This window comes from Miniopterus natalensis, chromosome 10 (genome assembly GCF_054644295.1).
Source record: "Miniopterus natalensis isolate mMinNat1 chromosome 10, mMinNat1.hap1, whole genome shotgun sequence".
NCBI lineage: Eukaryota > Metazoa > Chordata > Mammalia > Chiroptera > Miniopteridae > Miniopterus > Miniopterus natalensis.
Window position 1 is genome coordinate 65438928 of NC_142090.1, and position 24326 is coordinate 65463253.

At 37.1% G+C, this 24326-nt stretch overlaps 1 protein-coding gene across 1 annotated transcript in view; it reads right to left on the minus strand.

The window, feature by feature from the left end:
- Positions 1–1009: 1009 nt before the first annotated feature.
- Positions 1010–24326, minus strand: part of THSD7A (thrombospondin type 1 domain containing 7A) — a 309567-nt gene continuing 286250 nt past the window's right edge. The window contains exons 18-28 of the mRNA XM_087821185.1: positions 23669–23813; positions 22206–22321; positions 18574–18691; positions 18176–18321; positions 17595–17769; positions 13146–13319; positions 10040–10135; positions 7174–7256; positions 6628–6838; positions 3572–3659; positions 1010–2853 (exon numbers count right to left, since the gene is read on the minus strand). Coding sequence (XP_087677311.1) covers positions 2769–2853; positions 3572–3659; positions 6628–6838; positions 7174–7256; positions 10040–10135; positions 13146–13319; positions 17595–17769; positions 18176–18321; positions 18574–18691; positions 22206–22321; positions 23669–23813 — 1437 coding nt within the window. The 3' untranslated portion in view covers positions 1010–2768. The remainder of the gene's footprint in view (positions 2854–3571; positions 3660–6627; positions 6839–7173; positions 7257–10039; positions 10136–13145; positions 13320–17594; positions 17770–18175; positions 18322–18573; positions 18692–22205; positions 22322–23668; positions 23814–24326) is intronic.

Below are 24326 nucleotides of genomic sequence, written 5' to 3' on the forward strand. Positions count from 1 at the left end.
TAACAATGAACTTCCAGCATGCTCCAGTGTTAGGCCACATTACACCTAGTCTCCTGCACATAGCATTGTGCTGTAAAGTGTAATCAATTTATGACTAAAACCATCTTGTATTTTCATAACATTTTATAATTTTGATTGATTCATTTAATTCTTACAATAAAGGTAGGATGATACTGATCTGCCTTCTGCATTAATGACATTTTACAGTATTATAGGTGCAGCTTTAGTAGCAATGTATTTTATTTTATTCAATAATTTCAAAGTTATTAGGTGTTGCACGCATTTCAAAAGATTGTTAAGCTGAATTCTTCAAGAAACTGCAACAGATTCTCAACTACTTTGGACAAATGGAATTTGCTTAATTCAAAGAGATCAACGATCTGGAAGACTCCTGAGTACATGTATTGCCAATCACAGTTTTAGAGTAACGCTGTTATTTTTTTCTTCCTCTTTGATAAGACAGATGAAGTGGAATTTGTTTCTATGCTTTTCCTTATTTAATTCCTTGGTTAAAGGTAAAAGTCTCATCTTCCTGACTACTTGCTTGTTTTGAAATTATTTACATTACCTAAAACAATAACTATTAAATAACAAATTCATATTTACCACATTTCATTCTTATTGAAACATGTTCATTTGGGGGACAATGGCATCCTAATCTCATGACTTCCATAATTTTGCAAATACTTCAGGGAACAGCAGGGGGAGTTCAAACTCTAGTATGAAGGTAAATACCTTCTAGTTAGTCCAAACCACTTTTATAGCAACACAGCTACAGTTAAGATAAAAATAGCTGTTATACTATTTTTAAAAGACCTGACACCCTAATGTCCTCCCCCCTCCCAAAATCCATTGTAGTAAAAAGTTGCCTGAAAAATAGTATTGCTTTTTAGTGGCACCTTTTGAATTTTCTTTTCCTATGAAAGAAGTCTGCCACGTTAGATATTATTTCACTGTGTCCCTCCCAGGCCTACAGCTGTAAAAAATATAGCTGCTTCCAACACAGGGATACATTTAAGGACTGTTTTAATCTTTGAAATGAAACACTGATTTCAGTCTGAGCATAAATGAATGAAAACCAAAGATGACACAATGGAGAGTTAACATTGAAAAAAACTTCTAGGCGAGCAGTCAGCAAACCACAACCTGCCAATGTGGCTTGCTGACTTTTTTTAAAGAACATTTTATTGGAAAACACCCATGCTGATTCCTTTATGCCCTATGTACTCTCTATGGCTGTGTTCTCTCGATGGCAGAATTGAGAAGTTGCCTCATAGACCTGGCTGAGAATATTTACCACTTTGGCTCTTTACAGAAAAAGTTTGCCGCCCTTGGTCTTGATATTTAAGCCCTGGACAAAATACTTACTCTTCTCTTTTTAAAAAAATTTTAGTTTTTGAAATCATAAGTTAAAAAGACCACTTCAATTTTTACCAGTGAGAATGACAACACTATGGATTTCGAAATACATTTGATCTGAAAGTAGGAAAACAAATCCGGGGGAAAAGTCAACACACAATCTTGGTTTCTTTTAGGTACAAAAATCATCGATACATTATTTTCTCCATCTGCTCAAAATTAAAAAGACAACCAGCTCCTTTTTTTCTTTTCTTTTCTTTTTTTAACAAAGATAACAAATATAAAAATCTAGTCATAAACAGCCTTCAAAGTACGATTAAAAACCAACTAGAGGGGTCCATCTTTTGGAGAATTAACGGGTTTGGGACTTAAACACTTCAATTACCGCCACGTTGATGTCACAGTGGCCGCAGCGATGAGGAGAGGTGTATGCAGCAGGTGTAAGAGCTAATTCCATCCTGTCGCCATCCAAAATGAACTTGACTCTCTTCAGGATACAGGAAGGCGTAAATGTCTCCATGACACTCTCGGCATAGATGTCTCCATCCCATATGAAAAGAGGCAGTTTCCATGGCAATACCAGTTAAGTACCTATCATGCTGCACTAATATAGTGCAAAAATGTGCCTTCCATTTTAGCAAAAAAGATGCAGGCAACCAGTCTGAATTTGGGGAAAGTAGAAACTTATTGTATGAACACAAGCAAATTAGTTTTCCAGACAATAACCACTATAAAATACTCAACTTGAGGACTCTTCTAAGGTACTAGTACATGTCCAGCATTCGTACTTTGGAGAAAGACAAGAATTAAGTCTTATAAAAAAAAGTCTTTGCCTCTGAAATGCAGGTCAATAAAAGCTACCATCAACTACGAAATGCTGAATTTACTCAATGGGCTTTCTGCTCAGCTTAGAGCATTAAAATGGCTTATTACCAAGTATATAATCTGATATAATAATGGGTACCATTCAGTTGAGTATACGTGGTGTTACGCTTGCCTATAGTATTGTAGAGATCTCGGTATAAACTCTTCATGCTAAAATGTGACTATGGGTGAACGCTGCAGACAGACGCTTGCATCGGGCATCCCAAGAGGCCAATTCCACCACCATAGTTTAGAGATGAAAGTACATCGCCAGTTGGTAGATTTCAGGAAAGATCACACAAAACTCTCAGAAGGCAGCATGTATTCAACCTAATCTCCTAGACTTCTTAGGGCTGATGGTTTCTGTGTAAGTGGTACTGTCTTGGTATCTCCAATGGCACTGTGATTTTTTTCACTTTTCTTGATGTTCTTTTTAAAAGGTACAATTCGCTTTAATCCACACAGTTTGAATAGCTCTGTGGCTTCTGGATATCTACTGCAAAGTCAGAAAGCTGAAACTGGTTGTTGCTGGGATAAGTTATATTTTACATGTCTGCATCTCCATCATAGGCTAAGGTTAAAGGTTTCAGTCGGTTGTTTTGCCTTCTTTGGGGTTTCTTTGGCTTTTTGCTGTTAAAACAATCATTCAAATTGGGAGAAGAAAAAAAATCAATCTTCCATTGTAAATTTTGCTGTTTTAAATGACAAAAGTTTGAAACTTATCGATATACCTAAATTACTTAATTGCCTACATTGCCTAAATTCAAACTTTAAATTTGATTTTTCTGGTACCTTTGAATTTCTCAGTTTTATGCTCTCAATAAACTTGAAACACAACCCTTCAACTATTTTATTTTCCTGTAAAAGATTAATTACACAAATGGAATTCCTCTAGTACTAACAACAGAAATAACATTATAGTGTAATCATTTCTGTTTGGCCAGAACCCTTTATAAATAATCCATAATTTGTAAATAATGCATGCTTAAAAAGATAGCTGGATGAGATCAGGTATTACCATAATCTCTTCCTCCAGTGCTAATTCAATATAAACCTCTACTGTTCACCATAAGCATATTCTCTTGCATAACCAAGAAGAACGTACTTGAGAATATGGCCTAGAACAGCGCTGGCTCATCTTTGGACACTAAGTGACTTGGGTTTAGTAGATTTTAGACAAAGACTAAAGCCATGTTTATGTAGAACTTCAGATGAACGCTAAATAAACGTGGGATACTTATATGAGACATTAGTTTTGCCATTCCTGTGTTATGGTCCATTGAAAGTGTTTCCTCTAAAAGAGAGAGATTATATATCCTCTTAGATGTTGAAATATTTAAACACTCACCAAGCTAGATAAATCATGGAGACAATAAAGATGAGTAACACAAACGCCCCAGCTGCTACACCGTAAACCCAGGTCTTTAGTCTCCCATCTAAGAAGAATGGATATTAATCATTAATTTATATTAGTCTGGCGTGTAAATCACAGTCTTTAACTATGACCAATGGACGAGTCACATATGGCCAAGTCCTTTCAAAACTCAAAGTGAATTATTGCTTAGGCACAATTAATGATTAATGCAAAGCTGCTATTATGAGTTAGATGCCCCTTCATTAAAGATTATCAATGAAAATGGAATTTAAGGGTAATAAGTAATATTTTCAATTTGAGTTCAGATTTCAAGTTAATATGTCTAAATTCCTGCTGCTTATCTGCATTTTGATTCAAATCCAATATATTCCTAGTGCTACATAAACATTTTCTTTTGATTTTCATTCTATTTTGAGATTGGCAATTATGAAAAAAGAAAAATAATGCAATTTCATGAAAGTCCTGCAACTTAAGAGTTGACACAGACAGGTATTTGAACATAAACTTTGTCACTTTAACGTTTTTCCCCCTGATAAACTGAAAATGAATATATTAACAATTTTGGGAATTAATAATCTTTTATCTAGTTTACACTTACAGTGTCCTTTAACGCTGATTTGACAATATCATTTGCAAAAATAACCAAGTTTGATTAACATATAAAAGGATCTCCAAATAACTTCTTTCTCCCTTTTCTATTACAGGTATTCCCTGCTTTCTGAAAGTTCTTGTTGCCTCCCTTCGCTTTTATAGAAGATGTACATTACCACCTGTTTTCGATAATTGAAAGAAATCCTAAGATGATTTTCTCTTTTACAAAAAAAAAAAAAGCAGAAAGCAAGAGTAGCAGTGAGTGTTACAGAGGGTAGCATCCCCTCCAGGCAGCAAAAGGCCCCGCCAAGCTCCTTCCCTGGAAGCCACACCCAGCATCTCAGCCTCAGCTCCAGAGCTTTGAACTGTGTGAGCATCTGAGCTTTATTTCGATTTACTGTGTGCATCTGTTAGCAAGATGTGTCCTAAGGAAAAGGCTAAGAGAGCTCATACGGATGTTATGCTTAGAGGAAAGCTGAACGTAATTAAGCATATTTGGTATGAATTAGTAGGTGATTTTCTGGGTCTGAGGCCACTTAAAATTTTTCCCATATAAATTAGTGGTAGCTGCTTCTTTGCTTTATGCCAGCTGGGCTTATGAAAAGTTTCAGAGAACACTCCTTTTGGATAGCAGGGGAAAATCTGTATATGAAATCAGATAGGACAGAGACTCTTCTAATTTGGTTTTCCGGTCTCATTCTATTTGAACTTCTCAGTTTTATGTTCAGAATAAACTTCAAGCATAAGACACTATTAATGACTTTGCTAACTTAAGTTGATCCTCACAGAACATATATTTTCTGTTGCATACATGCAATTAAACATATGTTAGTGTTAAATTATAGATTGGGAAAATTGACCCCATAGAGACTCTGGTTTAGTCAATATCTGAATGGCATTGAAAGCAAATCAATACTGTTAATTTTTTTTTTACCCCTAGATCAACTTATGGGTTCATTTTCTGGAAATAAGTTAATATTTTAAATATCCTTTTTTGTCAATTCTAAATATTTGCGAAATTTAAGCCTGGGTTTGAAATAAAAAGAGCTTTTCCGCTGTTGGGTTTATGTGCCCTGAGTGTTCTTCAACAAATATTCTTTGGGTTTTTCAAAAACCAAGAACGGGGTCTAAATGTACTTCTGTAGTATATTAAGATGTTTACTTTAGGGAAACTACATATTAAATTAAATATGACAATAATACCCTCTCTTTTTAAAAACCAGTTTGATGTGAGAAGACCTACTTGGATTCTCAGTCAAGGTCAAGATCACTAATGGCTATTTGCTGTTCACTGTCTTGAACATTGAGAGAGAGTTTCCCACGTTTACACAGATAGGTCAGCTTTGCAAAATAAATGTTTTTTTTCAGCTAAAAACCTAATCAAGGTATGGATAATGTGGTTAAATGTGAATCACCCCAAATACTGCAAATACTTTAAAAAAATTTCAATAGTGATTCTCCAGTAAGGGAAAGCGTTTTGACTTAATGCATTAGAAATAGAGATATGTTAGCGATGCACATTTCTTCCTTCCTTTCTCATGTTTCTGACAGAGATATCAAGTAGTCTGTGCCTCGCTTTGCCTGGAGATTTCCTTTGGTCATGAACTAGTAATCCCTCTTGCTGTGAGAAAAAGTGACATGTGGCCCTCATAGCACATTTTTAAGCATCAGCTTATTTCTAGGGATAAGTGTATGGTTGAGTCCACTGGAGAGAGAAAGTGTACCGAGAGGAATAGCATTTCATTGGGCCTTCAAGCTTTTGCCTGTATAGGCTTCAAGTTCATTACTAGACACATTAAGAGCTGTCTAATATGACAAGGGTCTGGTTAGTCTCCAACATGGTCCATCTAGACAAGAAGGCTCCATCCCACCCCCCGTGTATCTGGTGCTAGTGTAGATTCTGAGATTTTGAGTGTGCCGACTCTAAGGACCAACAGAAGTTGGTCTGGCTACCTACTGCCTCCCCCCCACCCCACCCCCGGCACAGAACTGCATTACTAATGTTCCTGTTTTAGGTTCAAATTATTACCACTCTGTGGTCAAATGGAAAATTCTTGAATGTTTTTATAGTTTTATTTGTTCCAGTACTGAATGACAACAGGCTTTTCCCCCAATTAGTATTTTCATTAGATTTCTTTGTTCAGTGTGAAAATAATTATACTTGTAAATTTAGGACCAAGATTGAATACCTAATATCAGTCCTAATTTTTTTTCCCCCAGAAGAAAGTAATTTCATTTCTCTGAACTTTTGAGCATGAGTGCTTTTTTTCATAACACCAGTAAAATAATTATAAGATGCTATGGCAGCATCAGAACAACTGCGTTTCGGTAAAATGCGAAATAGCTCATATGAAAATGCTTGCCCATTTTTTAATCACTTGGCACCGGGTAAGTGCAGCACTAACGGATTCTACATCAACACTGTGTGGTCACTTCACCTGGCCCGAATGGCTGCAGAAACCAGGTCCTTCCCCGTCCCGCCGGGTTACTGGAGGGCTGGGTCGGGTGCACGGCCCGACTGGTTTTCACGTCTCCCCGCGTGTCCTCCACGGTGGGGATCGCCACCACGGGGATCAGCGTGCACTGCTCGAGTGTGCCGTTCGACGACAGGACTTCAGTGTAGCCTTCTTCACAACTGCATGTCCTGGTCTGCAGGAAAACAAGGAGATTCCTCCTGGGCATACAGGGGGCTTTCGAAGGCACAACACGCCTGACTTGAACAGGGCACTGTCTGGGGGATTTGCTACACATAATTTCTGTCTTCGCCACATAAAAAACATCACACTTTTTGTACCACACACAAGCTTATTCTCACAGGGGAAGCAAGCGCATTCAGAATTGTTTATATTGATAAGAGGGGAGGTCCCAAAGTAGAATTTTTATGCCTGAAGACGTGCTTTTTGTAAAGGGAAATGACTGCACAGGAGGCAGTGAGGTGGCAAATGATGAAGCTGGCTGGTCCGCCCCAATGAGTTCACACATACCTCGCTACAGAACGAGTGCGGCTGACTACACGGTGGGTGACAGGACCTGTCGGCATCGGGCTGGCGCACCACCAAGCAGCCCCCTGCGGAACAGAAAACCACGTTTTGACAAGGAGTATCTCTTGCGATGACACAAATACACGGTTGTTATAGGCTTGTCTTCGAATCCTAAACCACCTTAGGATCCTCGCATGTTGCTGAGGGCGGCTGACTGCGAACTGTGTGGTTAACCTTGGCCTCTGCTGTGGTTAACCTTGGCCTCTGCTGAGGTTAACCTTGGCCTCTGCTGTGGTTAACCTTGGCCGTTTGACTTAGGAGCGGAGGCCCCGAGGAGCCGGCCCAGCGCCGAGCTCGCTGCAGGCGCTCTGCACGCACCTGCTGAACAGGAGCTTTTATCGTTGCTACTCTGGAAACCCTCACTGCATGCAAGCTGTTTCTGTCATTGTTCCCGAGGCCAAGTCCGGCACTAAAAAGACAATTTAATTTTCTTTTAAAGTTAAAATTCTTCCTTGGCTAGTCAGAGAAATGGTTTTCATATCTTTATGGAGGAACACATTCATGCATTTTTATAATGTGTGTTTCTTTTTCAGAAAAATCACTATTCCTGCTAATTCAGGATTTGGGGGGGGAAGAAAACAAATAAAGCTACTAAGTGGTGTGCTTGCGCTGTTGTTTTCACTCGGCATTGCAGCTGTCTACTGATCCCTCTTCTTTTTTCTGCTTTTCCAGTTTAGTACCAAGTGTGCCTAGGTTGTTATATCAAGATGGGGATCGATGTCATAAAGAAACAATGTTAGTGATGTGGAAGGAACTCATAGTTTCGAACTGTTCTTGTACAGTTTAATAGGATTTTAGCAACGTTTTTCCTTTATTTACGGAATTGATGATCCTCTGGGGTTTCTCAGAGATGACTATTGTTAATTCTTTGCCTCAATCTCGCAAGATGATAGACAAAATATTCATAGAAAAAGTGTTATGGAAAGCAGTTAGTCATTGCCAGGCAGCTGCAGTTAAATGGCCATATTGACGTTATTATCATCAGACACACGAAGAAAAATGAAAACAAGAGCCTGAATTTCTTGTAACTGTTCACATCATTAAAGCAACCCATCCAGGTAGGTAATATATTTTACGACTGTCTACTTCTCATCTCTCCTAAAAGACAGGAAAGGAATGCAGATAAAGTTTATCACGAGTCAGTTACACATTGGCTTTTTGGTGTCAAACAGTATTAAGAAATAAATACACTGAATACTATTCTGCATTAAAAAGAAATGGGAAATACGATTCCTACAAGGAAGTCTTTTAAAATTGGACTTACCTTTGCATTGGGGAATAGCCCCAATTTCAGGGGGACAAGAGATTTTAACATGTAGAAGAAGAGGCAGACAGGTATTATTTGCAACCTTGATTGGGGAAAAACAACAACACTGAAAGCTAATGGGAAACTCTGGGGAAACTGTAAAATTCTTTCTGGGTAGTTCAAAGGCGACTGTAGATATTCGTTTTGAACCCCCCAGCTGAGAGGACCCCTCCACAATGCCCTCCAGTTCAGAAAGCCTCTGCTCTCCCTCCTGTTGGAGCGGTGTGGCTGAAGCAGATACTCCGAGAGGGCAAAGGGTTTCCTGGAAGGTGTCTTTTCTACGTTACGCACGTGTCCACTGGGAGTCGCTATTATCAAGGGCTTCTTGATATAGATTTCTCATGTATAAAATCTTATCTTCACAAGAATACAATTTGACATCCTGCTCCCACTTTCATAGGGAGGAAATAAGGAATTAGGTTTCAATAAGTCCAGGTAATTTAGAATTCAATATAAAAATTGATGCTTTCCAAAAAGCATATTGATCCCTGCTCCTGTTATCTTACTGTATATATTACAGCTAACTTTATAAATGGATACACTCAGAGGCACCCAAATGCACATCACTTTTCCTCGCTGCCAGCAGGTCGCCCTGAACAGATAACTGCAGTACACATGCTACTGTTATGCAATGGAGATTCCTGTAAATTAGATCTATAAAAATAAACTAAGAAGAGACAAGACAGCTTTGGGTCATGCGCCTATGGTTGAGGTTCGGATTCCGACCTCGGTTTCTTTCTAGATTTGCAGAGTGGCTCACCTCACTAAGTACTGGGAGTCAAGTTTCTTCCGCTCCTCAAAGGAATCCTTGGGATCCCTTGCCTTTATTGGTCTCAGATAAGGACACTTTTAATAATGCAGATTAGAGTAGTTCTTTGGGGGTAAATTTGGGTAAATAAAGGACATTCTTAAAAGTTCTTCATTTGGATTTCTTCTTTGGGTATGTAATCATTTTTGTGTGGGGACAGAGTAGGTGAGCTGCTCAGATGCTCTGGGCTGGAGATTTACCAATGGTTCTTGCCTATTAGTAAAAACTATATAAATCATAGATTTCTGAATTCAAATAAGATATTGTGACTTGTGTAATCATATGCCCTTGAAAATATTTTTTGTCTGTGAGTGTTTAGCCTTTTAAGACACAGAAACAGATATAGTCAACAGAAAATTATTTTATCATATAGTGAGTTATTTATGTGTAAAATTTCTAGTAAAAACAATCTGAGAGTTATTTACTTATAATAATCATTGGTTAGAGTTAGACAGTGTTTTAATTAAATAAATTCTAGCGGCAATCTCTAAAATGGCTGGGTGAGGGAGAATGAAACATTAAAAAAGAAAATAATCTGTCATTGGTCCCAGACAGGTATACAGCTCAGGTGTCCTGAATCCAACCATGTGTCGAATACCGAAACGATGTCTTTGTTTTCTGAATTATTTTCTTTAACCTATTACACGTGGGTTACAGGAAGACTTTCAAAGAACAGAGAGAGATTGAAGGTTTACCTGTTACGTTCACACCATCTGACCTTTGACACCAGACTGTCCGAGAAGAGCCTTTCCAAGCACTAGCCATCCATTTATACTCATAACACTGTCCATCTGCAGGGACACAAGAAACACAAACAGAAGCACTCTGCTGTCCAGAGGATAATCATGGTGATAGAGTATTAATTAAATATTTATAAGCCACTGAATAGTAATAAGAAGACCATCTCAAATGATTCAAACGTCAATTTGTTGTCCTGAAGTTGCCGTACGTTATAAAATTCCAGATATACACCTAAATCCCAACTAATTTTCTATATCTGCTGTTACACTATCTATGAAACCTGCATTTTTAATTTATGTTTTATTTAAGACACTAAGAAATGCCAAACATATAGGCAAGGACAAAGAGTAACTAAAAAAAAATTCAATTACGCATCATTCCATTTAATAAATATTACCGTTTAGCCATATTTGGTTTAGTTTTTTTTACCTGTTGAGTAAAACATAAATAGATAAACTTGATGTCCTATTATATTCCTTTCTGATCTGATTTTGCTCCATGTCTGTCCAGCAATACTCACTATTCTGAAGTAGGTATATGTGACCATTTTTATTCTTTTAATATAAATACACAATAAATATGAGTGTATACACCCATAGATGATATAAAGTATTACTTTTAGTCAGTCTTTAAACTATCACACTCTGAATCATTCTAAAATGTTACATACTATAATTTATTTAGCTATTTCCTCTAAGGGTGGACTTACAGTTTTCAATTTTTTGCTGTTACGACAACGCCACAGCAGACTTTGACACTATTTCAGAGTATGTGCATGTGACATCTGTGAAAGGTAGGATTTTCGTTATCTACAGAGTGGGGCAAAAGTAGGTTTACAGTTGTTCATATGGAAAATAATACAACAATAAATAATAATACAAGAATAAATAAACTCTGTGTTTCTTGTACTCACAACTGTAAATCCACTTTTGCCCCACCCTGTACATAAACTAAACTAAAATTGCAATAGATTGAATAGGAACAGATAACGAATCCAGCTCTTTCTTTAAGTCATATATTATAGAGACCTGAAAAAGTGTAAAACAAGACCATGCTTGTTATTAGATTTATTTTTCTTTTTGTTTTTGGAAATAGTTATTTTTCAGGAAATATGTTATTTATAGTAACATACAATTGGTTTATGATTATTTAAAATTAATGAACAAATATTCAAACACATATCAGTTTTCATTTTTAATATGATAAATTTTTATAACAAAAGGAAAGCAGTTTGGGGTCCTCAACAATTTTAAGAGTATAAAACTGTCTTGGACTGAACAGTTTTAGAATTGTTCTAGACATTAATCCTTTGAACATAACTGATACCACGAGTATCATTTTTAAGTCTGTGGCTTGTCCGGTAACCTTGTTTATGGTCTATTTTACTGTGTAGAAGGTTTAAATTTTAATTTGAATGCATTTTTATCCTTTCCATTTTTGTTTAGGCTTTTGGTGTTGTATTGAGGAGATTTCCCTCCCCCTTTTTCCCCACTCAACTTTGTTTTGCTTCTCAGGATTTCACATAATTGGGAGTTGTCTGTTTCTTTAAATTTTGGTAAAAGTCATAATTAAAGCCACTTTGGTTTTAGTTTATGTGCATGTGTGAGTGTATATTTGATAGATTTGAGTTCTTAATAGTTATAGAATCCATGGGTTTAGCTTCTCTGTTATTCTTGGTAAATTATAATAACATTCTAAATGTCTTTTAAGTTTTTACATTGATTAGCAAAATTTATTCACAGAATGATATTTTTCTAAACACTATTCTATGTGTAGTAGTATCGATTTTTCTTTTTTCTTCTTCAATGATTTTGCATTATGTGGTCTATTTTGTTAGTTTGGTCAAAAAACAAGCTATTGATTTTGTTGATTATCTTGCGTTGTATTTTTTCTTTTTCTATCTCATTGAATTTGTATTTATCTGTATTGGTTACAGTTTCCTTTTTTAAAAAAAAAATTGAGTTGAAAGCTTAGCTCATTTTAAACTCTTCTCCCTCCTATCTGAGCATTTAAGACTTTCAGTTGTCTTCTAAATAAGACACAACATTTAGTAAGTAATGCTCTAAAAGTGTGGTTTTCGGTTGTTACTACTCTGTGTGCCTGTGGGGGGTTTCTTTCTCAACTGTAATGTTATTGATGTGTAATTTTATGACACTCTCATTTGGGGCTAAACGATTCTCTCTCTTTCCTTGGAAATCACTTCACTTATTGTAACCCCTGACGTTTCTCTACTTCTTCACCTACCCTGTCCCAGGACACAGGGAATGTTTTATCTGGTAAGTTTGGGAAGATTCAACTGACATGGTAGATAATTCTATTTCTTGGGTGAAGTCGTCTAGACCATTTGCCTTTCATTTTAAGCCCCCGACTCCAACTTCTAAGCTTTCTCCTCTAACTTTTCATTAATAAATGTGATATTTGGCTCCAATTCGTGGTTCTATTTCATACTCCTTCCTTTTGATCTCCACTAGATAGCAATTATTTTGTTTTCATTTAGACTTTGTCTGTGTTCCAAAACTGATATTTTAATGCTCTGTGGTTTTTAAATTTACTTATATTTGGTGCATGGCTCTATATTTGTGTGTGTATGTATATATATATATATATATATACCTATTTGAATATAGGTATATGTCAAATTTAGAGTAATTCTTGCCAGTACTTTTATTTATCAATTTTTGAAAATTTAATAAAATCTCTCATTTTGCTGTAGATTTGTAATTTTTATTTATTCATTCTGTTGATTTACATACATTGAGTATATTTTTAGAGTCATACATGATTAGGATTCTTATAGGTGTTATTGTTATAATTGTCTCAGCCTTCTTTATCTCATAAAAGTGGGAGACAATTTCACAAAATTGCGTCTCTAATTTATGAAGGATGACAAGATTTTCTTCCTCTAAGTCTTTAAAGTTCAGAATCATGCCCTTAATTGAATTCTCAGTCTTAAGTGAGATCTTGGCAAATTTGCTTATTTAACAGAAAATTCTAAATCTTGTGCATTTGCTTATCAACACAAAATTAAAATGAGTGTATTTCCTGAATTATAGCACTTACCATCACATGATTTTGTTTCCAACATCTGCTCTGGGCACAGGTGTTGATTCTCCAGTTCTTGTATAATCACAGCTCTGGAACGGACCTGTATTCCGCCGAAGCCTAGGTCCTCGCCATTCACACAGGTCAGCTGACACAGGCTCCACGAAGACCAGTCCTTCAAGTAACAGTCGCCTGCAAAACACAGGTGTACAGCTTATAGCCATACCCATAAAGCATAGCCAGCCATTTTATTTTTAATCCCACTGGGCAATCTGTAGGTGTGCCAGTCATACATTCTACTTGTAATATTTAGATAAGTATTTGATATTTGCAAGTTTGTATGTAGCTTTATAAGTTTGTATTCATATTGTAATTTTCTGTGTAGATGTTACTGGCATGGACTATGCCTTGCGTAAATGTTATCAAATGAAAACTGTGACTTGAAGGAGCTTGTCCATTATGATTCCCCTCCTAAGAGATAACAAATACTTGATTAAAACCTACTATCAAGCTTGTCATTGTAAAGAGGTTTATTAAACACCTGGTACTAGTAAAAAAAATCTTAATATACCCAGAACTTGTCTTCTAGATACTCATAATTTCAAAAGAGCTTGAAATCCAAGTGTGAGAAAGCTGCTACTTATGCTTTATTCCTTGCTTTTCCCAGAGGGTGCAGGTGGGATGGCCAAATGAGCAGTTGCAGGAGTGGCAATAATGCATGCTATTTCCTTGGTCTATGTCTTCAACCCACTTTCCCTTTTTGTCAGTTATTGATTGAATAATATGCATGCAATAATGCACATATTATAAATGCACAGATAGCTGAGTATCCATAACCTGATTATATACCCATGTAATCAACATCCAAATTAAGCAACAGAACATTCTCAGAATCTCAGAAACCCCCTCATGTTATATATGGAATCATACCATATGTACTTTTTATGTCTGGCTTCTTTGGCTCATTTATGTTTGTTTGTGGGATCCATCATGTACATATGTAGTTCTAATTTTCTCATTGTTATTGCTGTACTTTCCTCTCATTGTATGAATTAACTACAATTGAGATATCCATTCTACTATTGATGGGCATGTGGGGAGCTGTACATTTTTCCTGTTATGAATACTGCTGTTGTGAACAGTTTAGTACAAATCTTTTGGTGAAGTTATATATATGCATTTCCATTGGGTATATACCTAGGAGTGGAATTACCGGGCCATAGTGTGTCATGTGTTCATCATCAACATCTTCAACCATTTTGAGAAAAGGGAAGATGTAATGTAATACATCTTCCCCATATACACATCCATTCTTCAGGACTGACTCCTTGGTGAGATTGTTCAGAGGATGCAGTAAATTATGATAGAAAAATCCACAAGGGGTTCTTATCACTTTAATTATTCCAGCCATATCACATGAATAATTCATATAGCCTTTTATAATGCTGAAGTTGTCTAATATTAGCACAAAGTTGCCTGGATCCCTGATTAATGAAAAAACTTCTTGTGCCATGATTAAGAAATACTGGGAAGACATGAATTATTGACTAACAGATACATACATACAATAGTAAAGTGGGGTGATTTTTGTAGACTTTTATTATAGTATGTCATTAATATTCTATCTAGTGTCATCCTGAAGTGCAGAAAATTCTTGTGAATTTTGAAAGTGTTAAGGAAAAAGAAACTAGTAAGAATTTTTAAGTAGTGTGATAACATTTTAGAAATATTTCTATCCCCTAGGAAATGCTACTTTTGAGTAACACGATTTTTAATTATGGAGGAGAAACTATTAAAATTGAAAAATTCCTGTCAATATGAAGGTATATAACTTTGCCTCAATGATTGCAAACTACATGGAAATAAAACACATCTTTCTATAAGTAGGCTTTATCTCTGTGCTTATATCACTTGACATAGTGTGTTTTGTAACAAAACAAGAAATTGTTTAATGGCAGTCTGTGAATTTTATCATAATCACCCCAAATAATCCGCATCAGGCTTCAAAGATTTAACAACAGCAATCGAGAGGGAGGTATTGCCTTGTACTGAACATACTTTTATATTTTGACTACATAAACCACTGTAATAAACTACACTATGCCTGCCAAAGATATGACAATTAAGTGTATGAAATGCATTTCCCACTTCACTATTTTACTCTTTAAAGCTTATTAGTTCACATACTGCTTGCTTTCAAAACCCATCACTGAAGGAAACTATCGCCAGAGGAACTGAAGTGAATAGATTGTAATTTATAAGAGAAGAACAGCCTCCTAGCTTATCACTGTCTGCCAATTAGTTTTTTTACTATTTGATAGACAACATTTGCTTTCCACATTGTACTGCATGCAGCCCTCCTGTCCAACATTGCATCACAATGATTTCTTTCAATGTTTTCTTCTGTAATATTATTTTTTTCCACTCTTGAATGATAATTTAGTTGGGGACAGAATTTTAGGTTGATGATTATTTTCCATCACATTTCAAATACAGTAATGAGCTGCAGAGCGATGGTTTGGTCAACGAGGGACCTCATATACGACAGTGGTCCCATAAGATTCTAATGGAGCTGAATTTCCTGTAAGAAATAGAAGGGTATATGGTTCAGGAGGAAGTTTATTTTTCTTTGATGGGAGCAATATCTGCGGGGCTTCTCAATAGATTCCCTCTCACTTACAGGGCCTCAATTTTGAGTGCAGAGATTATATCTCAATTACTCGGCCACTGACCTGTTTCAGCACAGAGGAGCCTGTCCCCCCATCACTACATATTCACAGAGCACTGCAGCCCTCCCAGATCTAGCCTGATGGTCTTCAGGGTACACAGATGTAAATTCTTGTGGATCGTATACAATGACACAGGGCCACAGGAGCTACCTTTAAACAAGTATTAAGGACCCCTGATGCTTAGTAAAAGCTTTCTGTGGTAGTGTGGAGCCAGCCTGTCCCTGTACTTTGAAAACATTTTCAGGTTGTAGTAATGTAAAGCTTAGACAAGTTTTCCTTCTTCCATCAATTCAATGTGAGAGAGAGCCTTTTGTGCTAGATATGGTCAGTGCAACCAAGAACAAATTTTCAAGGTCAAAATATTGAGTCCTCAGTTCTACACCCTCTCCATGTTAAGCACCTTTTTTTTTTTAAATGAATACCACAAAGTTCCTTAATCCAACCACTGCTCCAATATGCAATAACCAAAACCACACTGCACGACAAACCCGATGTTCCATTATTCATCTTGATTTCTTATTGCTACTGATCCTCAGGACACCTTTCACTGCCTCTTGACAGTCACTAATATGGTGATCTGTGCCTTGCCTAGCCAGTTTCTCCTTGATATTTTCAATCAGTCCAGCCCATATCCCTGTTCATGGAGCAGCATTGAAAGCTTTGATAATCTATATCTGACCCTGTCTGAAGGAAGCAGGGGAAGGGCTGGTGGGACGGTGTTTATAAAGTGTACAGTAGTGTACAGTAATGTCCTAGACCTTTACACTCACTCACTGACTCACCCAGGGTAGCTTCCAGTCCTGCAACCAACATTCAAGGTAAGTGCAGTATATAGGTGTACCATTTTAAATCTTTTATACAGTACTTTTACTGTATCTTTTGATGTGTAGATAAAGAAATACTACTGTTACAATTTCCTCCAACAACATGCTGCACAGGTTTGTAGCCAGAAGCAATAGGCTATACCAAACAGCCTAGGTGTGTAGTGGGCTATATACCATGTAGGTTTGTGTAAGTGACTCTATGATGTTTATACAATGAAAGAAATCTCCTAATGATGCATTTCTCGGAACATATCCCCATTGTTAAGTGACTCATGACTGTATATTCCAATGTCTTTTGGCTTTCACTGTAACTGAGAAGAATTCTGCTATAATTCTAATTTTGTCTTCCAAAAGCAGGTAATCTGTTACTTTCTTTTCTTTCTGCATGCTTTAATAATTCTCTATTTTTCTACGTTCTCTGTTTTAACTACAGTGTATCTAGGTATGAATTTATTGTTGATTCTGTTTAAGACCCAGAGTAAGCTTTCATTATAAGGACCAACATTTTTCTTTAGCTATTATGTGTTTAATGCTGTCTCTCTCTTATTTTCTATTCTTTTCTTCTAGACATCCTAAATAGATGTATGTTCTATCCTTATTTGGTCAACTTTGCTTTCACACTTTCCCTGTCAAACATGAGGCTAAGGCCTTAACTGCCATCCCCTGCAGATGTTAAAACTCTAGAGGAGTGTGTGTGAACAGCAGCCACATGGGAGACCTGCCTTCACCCCCACCGAGGAGTAAGGCGACAGTGCCTCCCTTCATTCATACTACAGTGTCTGGCTGTTGGCACAGGTATTATTAAACGAGAGGACTGCAGACATCCCTTAACTTAGGCTATATATGCAACCTCTTCTTGGCCCCAGTCCTGGTAAGAAATGATCAAACTATAAATTATGTTTTGTTGCTGTTACCTGGGCAAGGCTGGGTGCAGGTTTCCTCTAAGACCATTTTCTTATTACCATCTATAATGGGTTCAACATCAGCACAGAATTCTTCATCCACTGCTTTGCTGAAATCATCAGCTGACCCATCACTTACTACACAAGAAATGTTTCTTGTTCTGGTACCTTCTCCACACTGGGCATCCTGGGATGAAGAAAGAAATAACTAATTAGGAGAAGAAAAATAATTCATTAGAGAGCTCATCACTTACAGTCATCTCTGCACCATTGATTTTGATTTATGAGCAGTGAAGGAAGCCCTTGGACCCCAGGGAAGAAGTCCTATAGGAGCACAGAGTGAATAGTGTATTTGTTTTCTAGCCAAAGGCAGGCAAATAAATTTTCATTAAAATGAATCAGTCTCCAAATGATTTAAAAAATACAGGACAGGGAGTGCCTGTTATCAAAACTAATTAAACTAGTTATGAAATAGCTAGGCACCTAAAATCTTTAAGAGAAAACATGACGTGTAAACTCTGAAAAATGATTCTGAGACCAAGTCTCTGCACATAAAGAACCACATTTCCGCATGACTTCTTGAGATCTGTTACCTGCACTTGGCACGGAGACCACTGGCCATATTGCCACCGATAACAAGGCTTTACTGGGCAAGGCTTGTACTGTTCCATCAGGGCTGGGCATGGTCTTCCGTCACCTTGAAAGGGCTGGGTAACTGTCCGTCTTCGGATCATTTTTCCTTTAAGAGATAAAAGGGATGCAGCTTTAGTGATATGCTACTGTTGTGCAAGCAGATATCTTATTGGGAGAAGCTATCACACACAATTCTCCTGAGGAGATTAGAGGAACAAGTATGTCTCATGTATTTTGGAAAGAAAGACACCCTGATTCAGCCTTACTGAAGATTATTTGATAGCACTGAAAGCAAGAGGGGCATTTTATTTTGGATTCTTTGACCATCAGCTGAAGGCTAATTAAGGTACAAACTAACCTGTGAGGCCACACGTTTGAGAACATTCTGACCACGGAGACCACTCAGAAAGCTGACAGTTGACAGGGCACTCAACCACGCAGGACGCGTTCATCTGCCAGTTCTTTTCCAGGCCCAGCTGAAAGGACAGAGGAGATCTGTTTGCACTGACATGAAGGCATGACCACAGTGTATGGTGGATGGAAGAAGGAGGGAGCGAGAAAAGAAAAGACAGGAGTGGGAGGAAAGGAGAGGGGAAGAGAGGAAGGGTAAGTAAGATGCCTAATAGAATAAAAACCTATCTGCCGGGCAAACACCCAAACTGTTAAAAATATAAAGTGGACCAACCCAGGAGAGTGGGAGCAAAGGGCACACGTTAAATGGAGGAGCCCATTTACTTGATATACTTATAGAGTGTTGAACTTTTAAAATATGCAATAAGTAAAAGTAGATTTAATCTCCAAATAGGTTGAGTTTCTCTAAGTGAGGAACTAATAAGTGTAAGCATGATTATTTTTCATTCATTAAAAACCAAGAATGTCATCAATATACAGATCCATAAGTGTATCTTTGGGGCATTACTTATTTTTATACATGCTTGTTAAACTGAAAAGCAAAAGGGAAAGGTTTTCAAGACAAATTGCCACTCAAAACTAATGACTAATGTATTGAAATAATATAAAAATATCAGTTTTTAAGTACCTTAGCTCTCTAAAAGAAAATTTGGATCACTAGAATTTTTTATTAATATTTTATATATACTTTTTAATTACAAAGATTTTTCTTCTAAAACTATTTTAGAGATTTTTGAAGCTAACTGTGGTATAATTCAGTTTAGTGTTAGTCTCTCATCAGATAACATTGTACCATTGTATTGACAGTGAATTCCAATAGTTATTTACATATTTTACTTTTAAAATATGAGATGAGATTTCAAACTCATCTACTGTATATGCAAACATTTAAGAAGTCCTAAGTCCAAAGTAGCAATGAAATAGAAAAATTTAAGAGCACATTAGGATAATATAATTTCTTAAATTGGTAATCCATGGGATTTTCAAGATCTTTTTTAGTTTTGCATGAAAGACAAGTTTACGGTATCTAATATTATAAGATGGCAAAAGAAAAACTTTCTGAAATGTTATGCTGTGGTTCAAGTATAGCTCTTGGCTCTAAGTTATCCACAGACAGATCAGGTCAGTGATTTGTGGTCTGCTTCCCTTTGCAGGTCCTGCTGTATATTCTCCACCACTAATACTTGACAAAGATGAGTACAGGATTTGGTATGAAAAATTTTACTGTATCACTTATATAAAGTCTCATAGTTAAGTCATGAGACGTTGGAGATTAGAGTCTTAAGGTGACATGATAAAAATAATGTGTCATATTAAGGTAGATAATAGTTGCGTAGAGAAAGGGTTTGAATCACAGAATTGGATTACTACTAACTTATTTCACTAGAAAATGAAAAAGGATGTCTATTTATAGATATTTTAGGCATCCAATACTGAGACATCTTAACCCTGTACTACTTTTTCTCTTATGTTTATTGTATTTTTTCCACCTGTCATCTATTTCTCTTTCTCTCCTTCCTTCCTTCCTTCCTTCCTTCCTTCCTTCCTTCCTTCCTTCCTTCCTTCCTTCCTTCCTTCCTTCCTTCCTTCCTTCCTTCTCCCTCCCTCCCTCCCTCCCCCCCCCCCCCTCTCTCTCTTCCATCATCACCATCTATCTAAGCATTTGTGTAATAAAAAAATCTTCTCAGGGATCAAAGAATAGGAAAGAAGAAATCAATTACTAGGTATGAGGTAAATGTCTGAAAAACACAAAAGACAAAAATACTATATAAATACCACATGGATTTAACCCCAATTTTCCTCTTTGTTGGGTGGTAATGCCATTTTTCTTTTTGGCTGTTAGAGGAACAGCGAGAGTTGGCTACTGCTGTTGCACTGAATGCAGGGTTTACACATGTCTTAGCAGGCAGGCAATCAATCCATAGTTAAAAAGATAGCCAGCTTTTCTCAGGGCCATTATTTAATCCTACCGCATCCATAGGGATGGCTAAATGGGATATGAGTTGTTTAATTCAATTCCTGCAGCGAGCAGTACAGTTCTCCCCAAAGACAGCACTTGCTAGACTGTTATAATTTAAATCCCTAATTGTCATCGCAGTAGTCAAACATGATATTTGTATACAGAGTAAATTTACCTTATCTCCTGGATACTTAAAATTAGTTATTTGTCAGGTTTTTATTTAAAGTTTATTTAAGAAACTAGGACCCTGTTTATACCTTTGTCATGTAGTCATATGAGCTATTTTAAAATTGGTCTTGTATGATTTGGGTTTAGCTTTCAAAACGCTCTTAGACTTTATTCACTGTATATTTCATTCCGACTTGGGAGGGCATTTATATGGGAATTTGCAAGAAAAGAGGCATATTAATCAACCAGAAGTAGATCACAGAAAACTCTCCAGCCAGTGTATGACTATAATAATATCCATTAATAATAATGTTATTTTTTATAATGGTTCCATTACTTCGATGTTATTAGTTTCAAAATTGATTCAGGTGTAAAATTCCTAATTAAATTGAAAGTATGAATAGACTAAGTTCTGTTATGAGATGATAGCAAAGGAAATTTATTAACTTGTTTTCAGCACATTTGGGAGCTCTGGTCACATGTTCACATGGACAGAGATATAAGGAAATTAAGTTAGGTCTACATAATAAAGATATCAAATGGATTAACCTATTTTCACCTCGAGTTTTCCATTAGGAGTTGGAACAATTTACCATGGGCTTGTAACAACCCCAGGTGTGCAGACACGGGCTCGGTCATCACGTCTACTGAACCCTAATGAGGTTATAAGCTCTTCCTGCGTGTTCTAGACCCTCAGAGGATTCTGTTTATTTCGGTTCATATTTAACCCAGTGGGGCTCAGACACAGGAGGAGCCAAAACCTCTCAGGAATGTGAGTACCCTTTTGTTGGAAATCAGACAATTAAAACATGAAGCATAGCTTCATGAAAAATAAGAAAGGCCAGCAACTGTGTTCTTTTATTTTATAAGGCCATATCTAGAAACAATGACGTTACTTTTGTAAATTGAAGAATTAACAAGTTTTTGTACCTGAAAGATACTAATGGCAGACTCCATTCCTTTGTTTGAATTTCAAGCTCTCTCTCATCCACACCTGACTCTCACAGCTGGGTATTAGATCCTAATATCAAAATCTGCTACAAAACCACATGTGATCAATGTTTAGCAACAGAGAGAGTGAATGATGGATCTTGGCAGGTGTCCCAGGCAACACAAAATTCAAATGAAATTACAAAAATGATGAGCAGTCTGATTAAGATTTATTGCCTATATTCACCTTGATTACTGATTGTTCCCCAAGCATTTCTTTCGGAAAAGGATAATTAGCATACCTTTGGGCTCCAAGCAGAACAAAATACAGGAAATTATGTGTAGAAATCAGTAGTGTCGGACAGTGTCTTTTTTCAAGAGGGTGCTTAACAGCCTCTGAATAGTGCAGAAAAACATCTGCTGGCAACGAGCTGCACGGAGCACAGGTCACTTGGCTCAGCATGAATTGAAATTACTGGGAAAGAATTTACTCACAAGGATATAACACAGCATCCCCTCACCTCTTCACAATGTTTCGGGTCAACCGACTTGCCATCACTTCGAACACAGTCCAACATCCTTGTTTTAATGCCATTTCCACAAACTGCCTTCTCACTCAGCTGACAAGTACTCCAATCTGAAAGGAAGGGAGCCCATCTGAACAGAAGGCCATACATGAAACAGATTTCAAATGAAACTCTGATGACCCGAATCCCATATTTAATCCACCACTGCTTCCTAAGCCCCATAATCAATCATCCTACATGCAAAGCATATGGGTCCTGGCTTCGAACATATCAGGAGTCAAATGGAATTCCTGGGGTTGCACATAGCTAGAGGGGTTCTTCTAGAAGGCAGATGTCTACTTGACAATCTTGATAGCCACTTGGCAATATTGTAAAAGTGGCTTTGGCCTGCAGAACAAATATCACTTAAAAACTTTTTTCCTAATAAAAGCAGAAATTTCAATTTTAACATTATTTTTGTTTTAGCAAGACCATAATTTCAATGGATAGTACTTTGTGTTATGTTCAAATAAAACGCTGTATTTCACTTACTTGCATACTTAGAATGTTTTGAAATGTGCACTGATTTATTTCAAAATCACTTTGGGTCATATTTATTTAATTCTCTTATTTCACATCTTTTTCAAAATAATCCTTTCATCTTTCTTTTTAGAGTAACATAGCATATCCCAAAGAACAGTGATTTCCTTGTGTCAGCAAAGAAAATGAAAGAGAAAAATCAGAAGGAACAAAAGCCAGCCTAACTGCTGCATATCATTGTCCAACTTCTGTAGTTTATCTCACTGTGAAAATTACTTGAAAGAATTCCAAAATAAGCTTCAGTGTCTCCCCAAGTCATGCAAACCAACAAACTCTCTTCTTTCCTAGAGTATGGGCCTTGATGGTAGGAGGTGAGGGTTAGGGAAAAAAATGGAATTTATAATAAGCCTTTTTTTCCTGAAAAAATACTCATCTATCCATTTTTTATCCGTACCTTTGATAATACTGAAATAGTTATATTTACATACTTTTTGGCAAGGGTAAGCATGCTGCTGTTTTTACATTGGACCGATCATGCTTATGAACTGCCCCACACAAAGAATTGTGGTCCTGGGATGTTACAGCAATTAAACAGCTGCTGAAGAAGAAGGGCCTCTTTCAATAACCCGTATACCCATGGGAATGGTATCTCCTTTACACCTTCCCAGAGTGGGAGGATGTCTTAAATAGGATTAATTAGATATTCACAATCTTCTGCAGGGCTGGTGTTTGTGTGATATTTTCATTATCCATAGCCTGATGTTTATTACAAAATATAATAGATAAATATCTATGTTAGTTAATAAAGTATTTCTGGCAGAGCAAGCAGCATGACCAAGGGGACACCGACGGAGGTGAACTATACTCACGGGGCGCTGCTGAGCTGACACACACGGGCTCTGGCCTTTCGCTCCGTGGTGAGATGACGACCCACGTACCTGTTACGTTATAATCATAGTGGAAGCAGTTTTTGTTTAGGTTGCAGGGTTCCTTCTCCATGGCATCGGGGCAGACTCTTCCTTCATCAGCAGGTTGTCTGATGGGATCAGCCGACCTTTGCCGGTAATTGCTCTGATTGCAGGGCTGACAGGGAATAACACAGCTCCTCAGAAAGGTGCATGCTCAGCCATGCGAGGGCTCACGCGTTGGGGGGAGCGCTGGAGCAGGAGTCAGCATGCTGGGGCCACTGGCTAACTTGAACAATCTCGTTACACTTCCATTTCTTCTCTAAGATCAAAGTGTTGGGTGAGCTTCTGATGTCCCATCTAGCTATAAGATACTTAAGGGTCTATGTGTCAAATATTAATAGATACATCACATCACAGGTACAGAAACACGTACATATGGTCATATGAATTATTGTAGATCACTAATACAGAAATTATCATCTATCTATCTATCTACCTACCTACCTACCTACCTATCTAATATGGTCTTTTGCTCCCCCCAAAAACATTTTAAGGTGACTTTAAATAACTAACTGTTAGCAATTTTTATTGTCCTAAGGCACACATACACACAAACACAGAAGCACTTAAAAGACTGGCTGGCATTCTCCTACTGGTACAGTCCTGTTCTGAAAGCATTTGGCTTCTA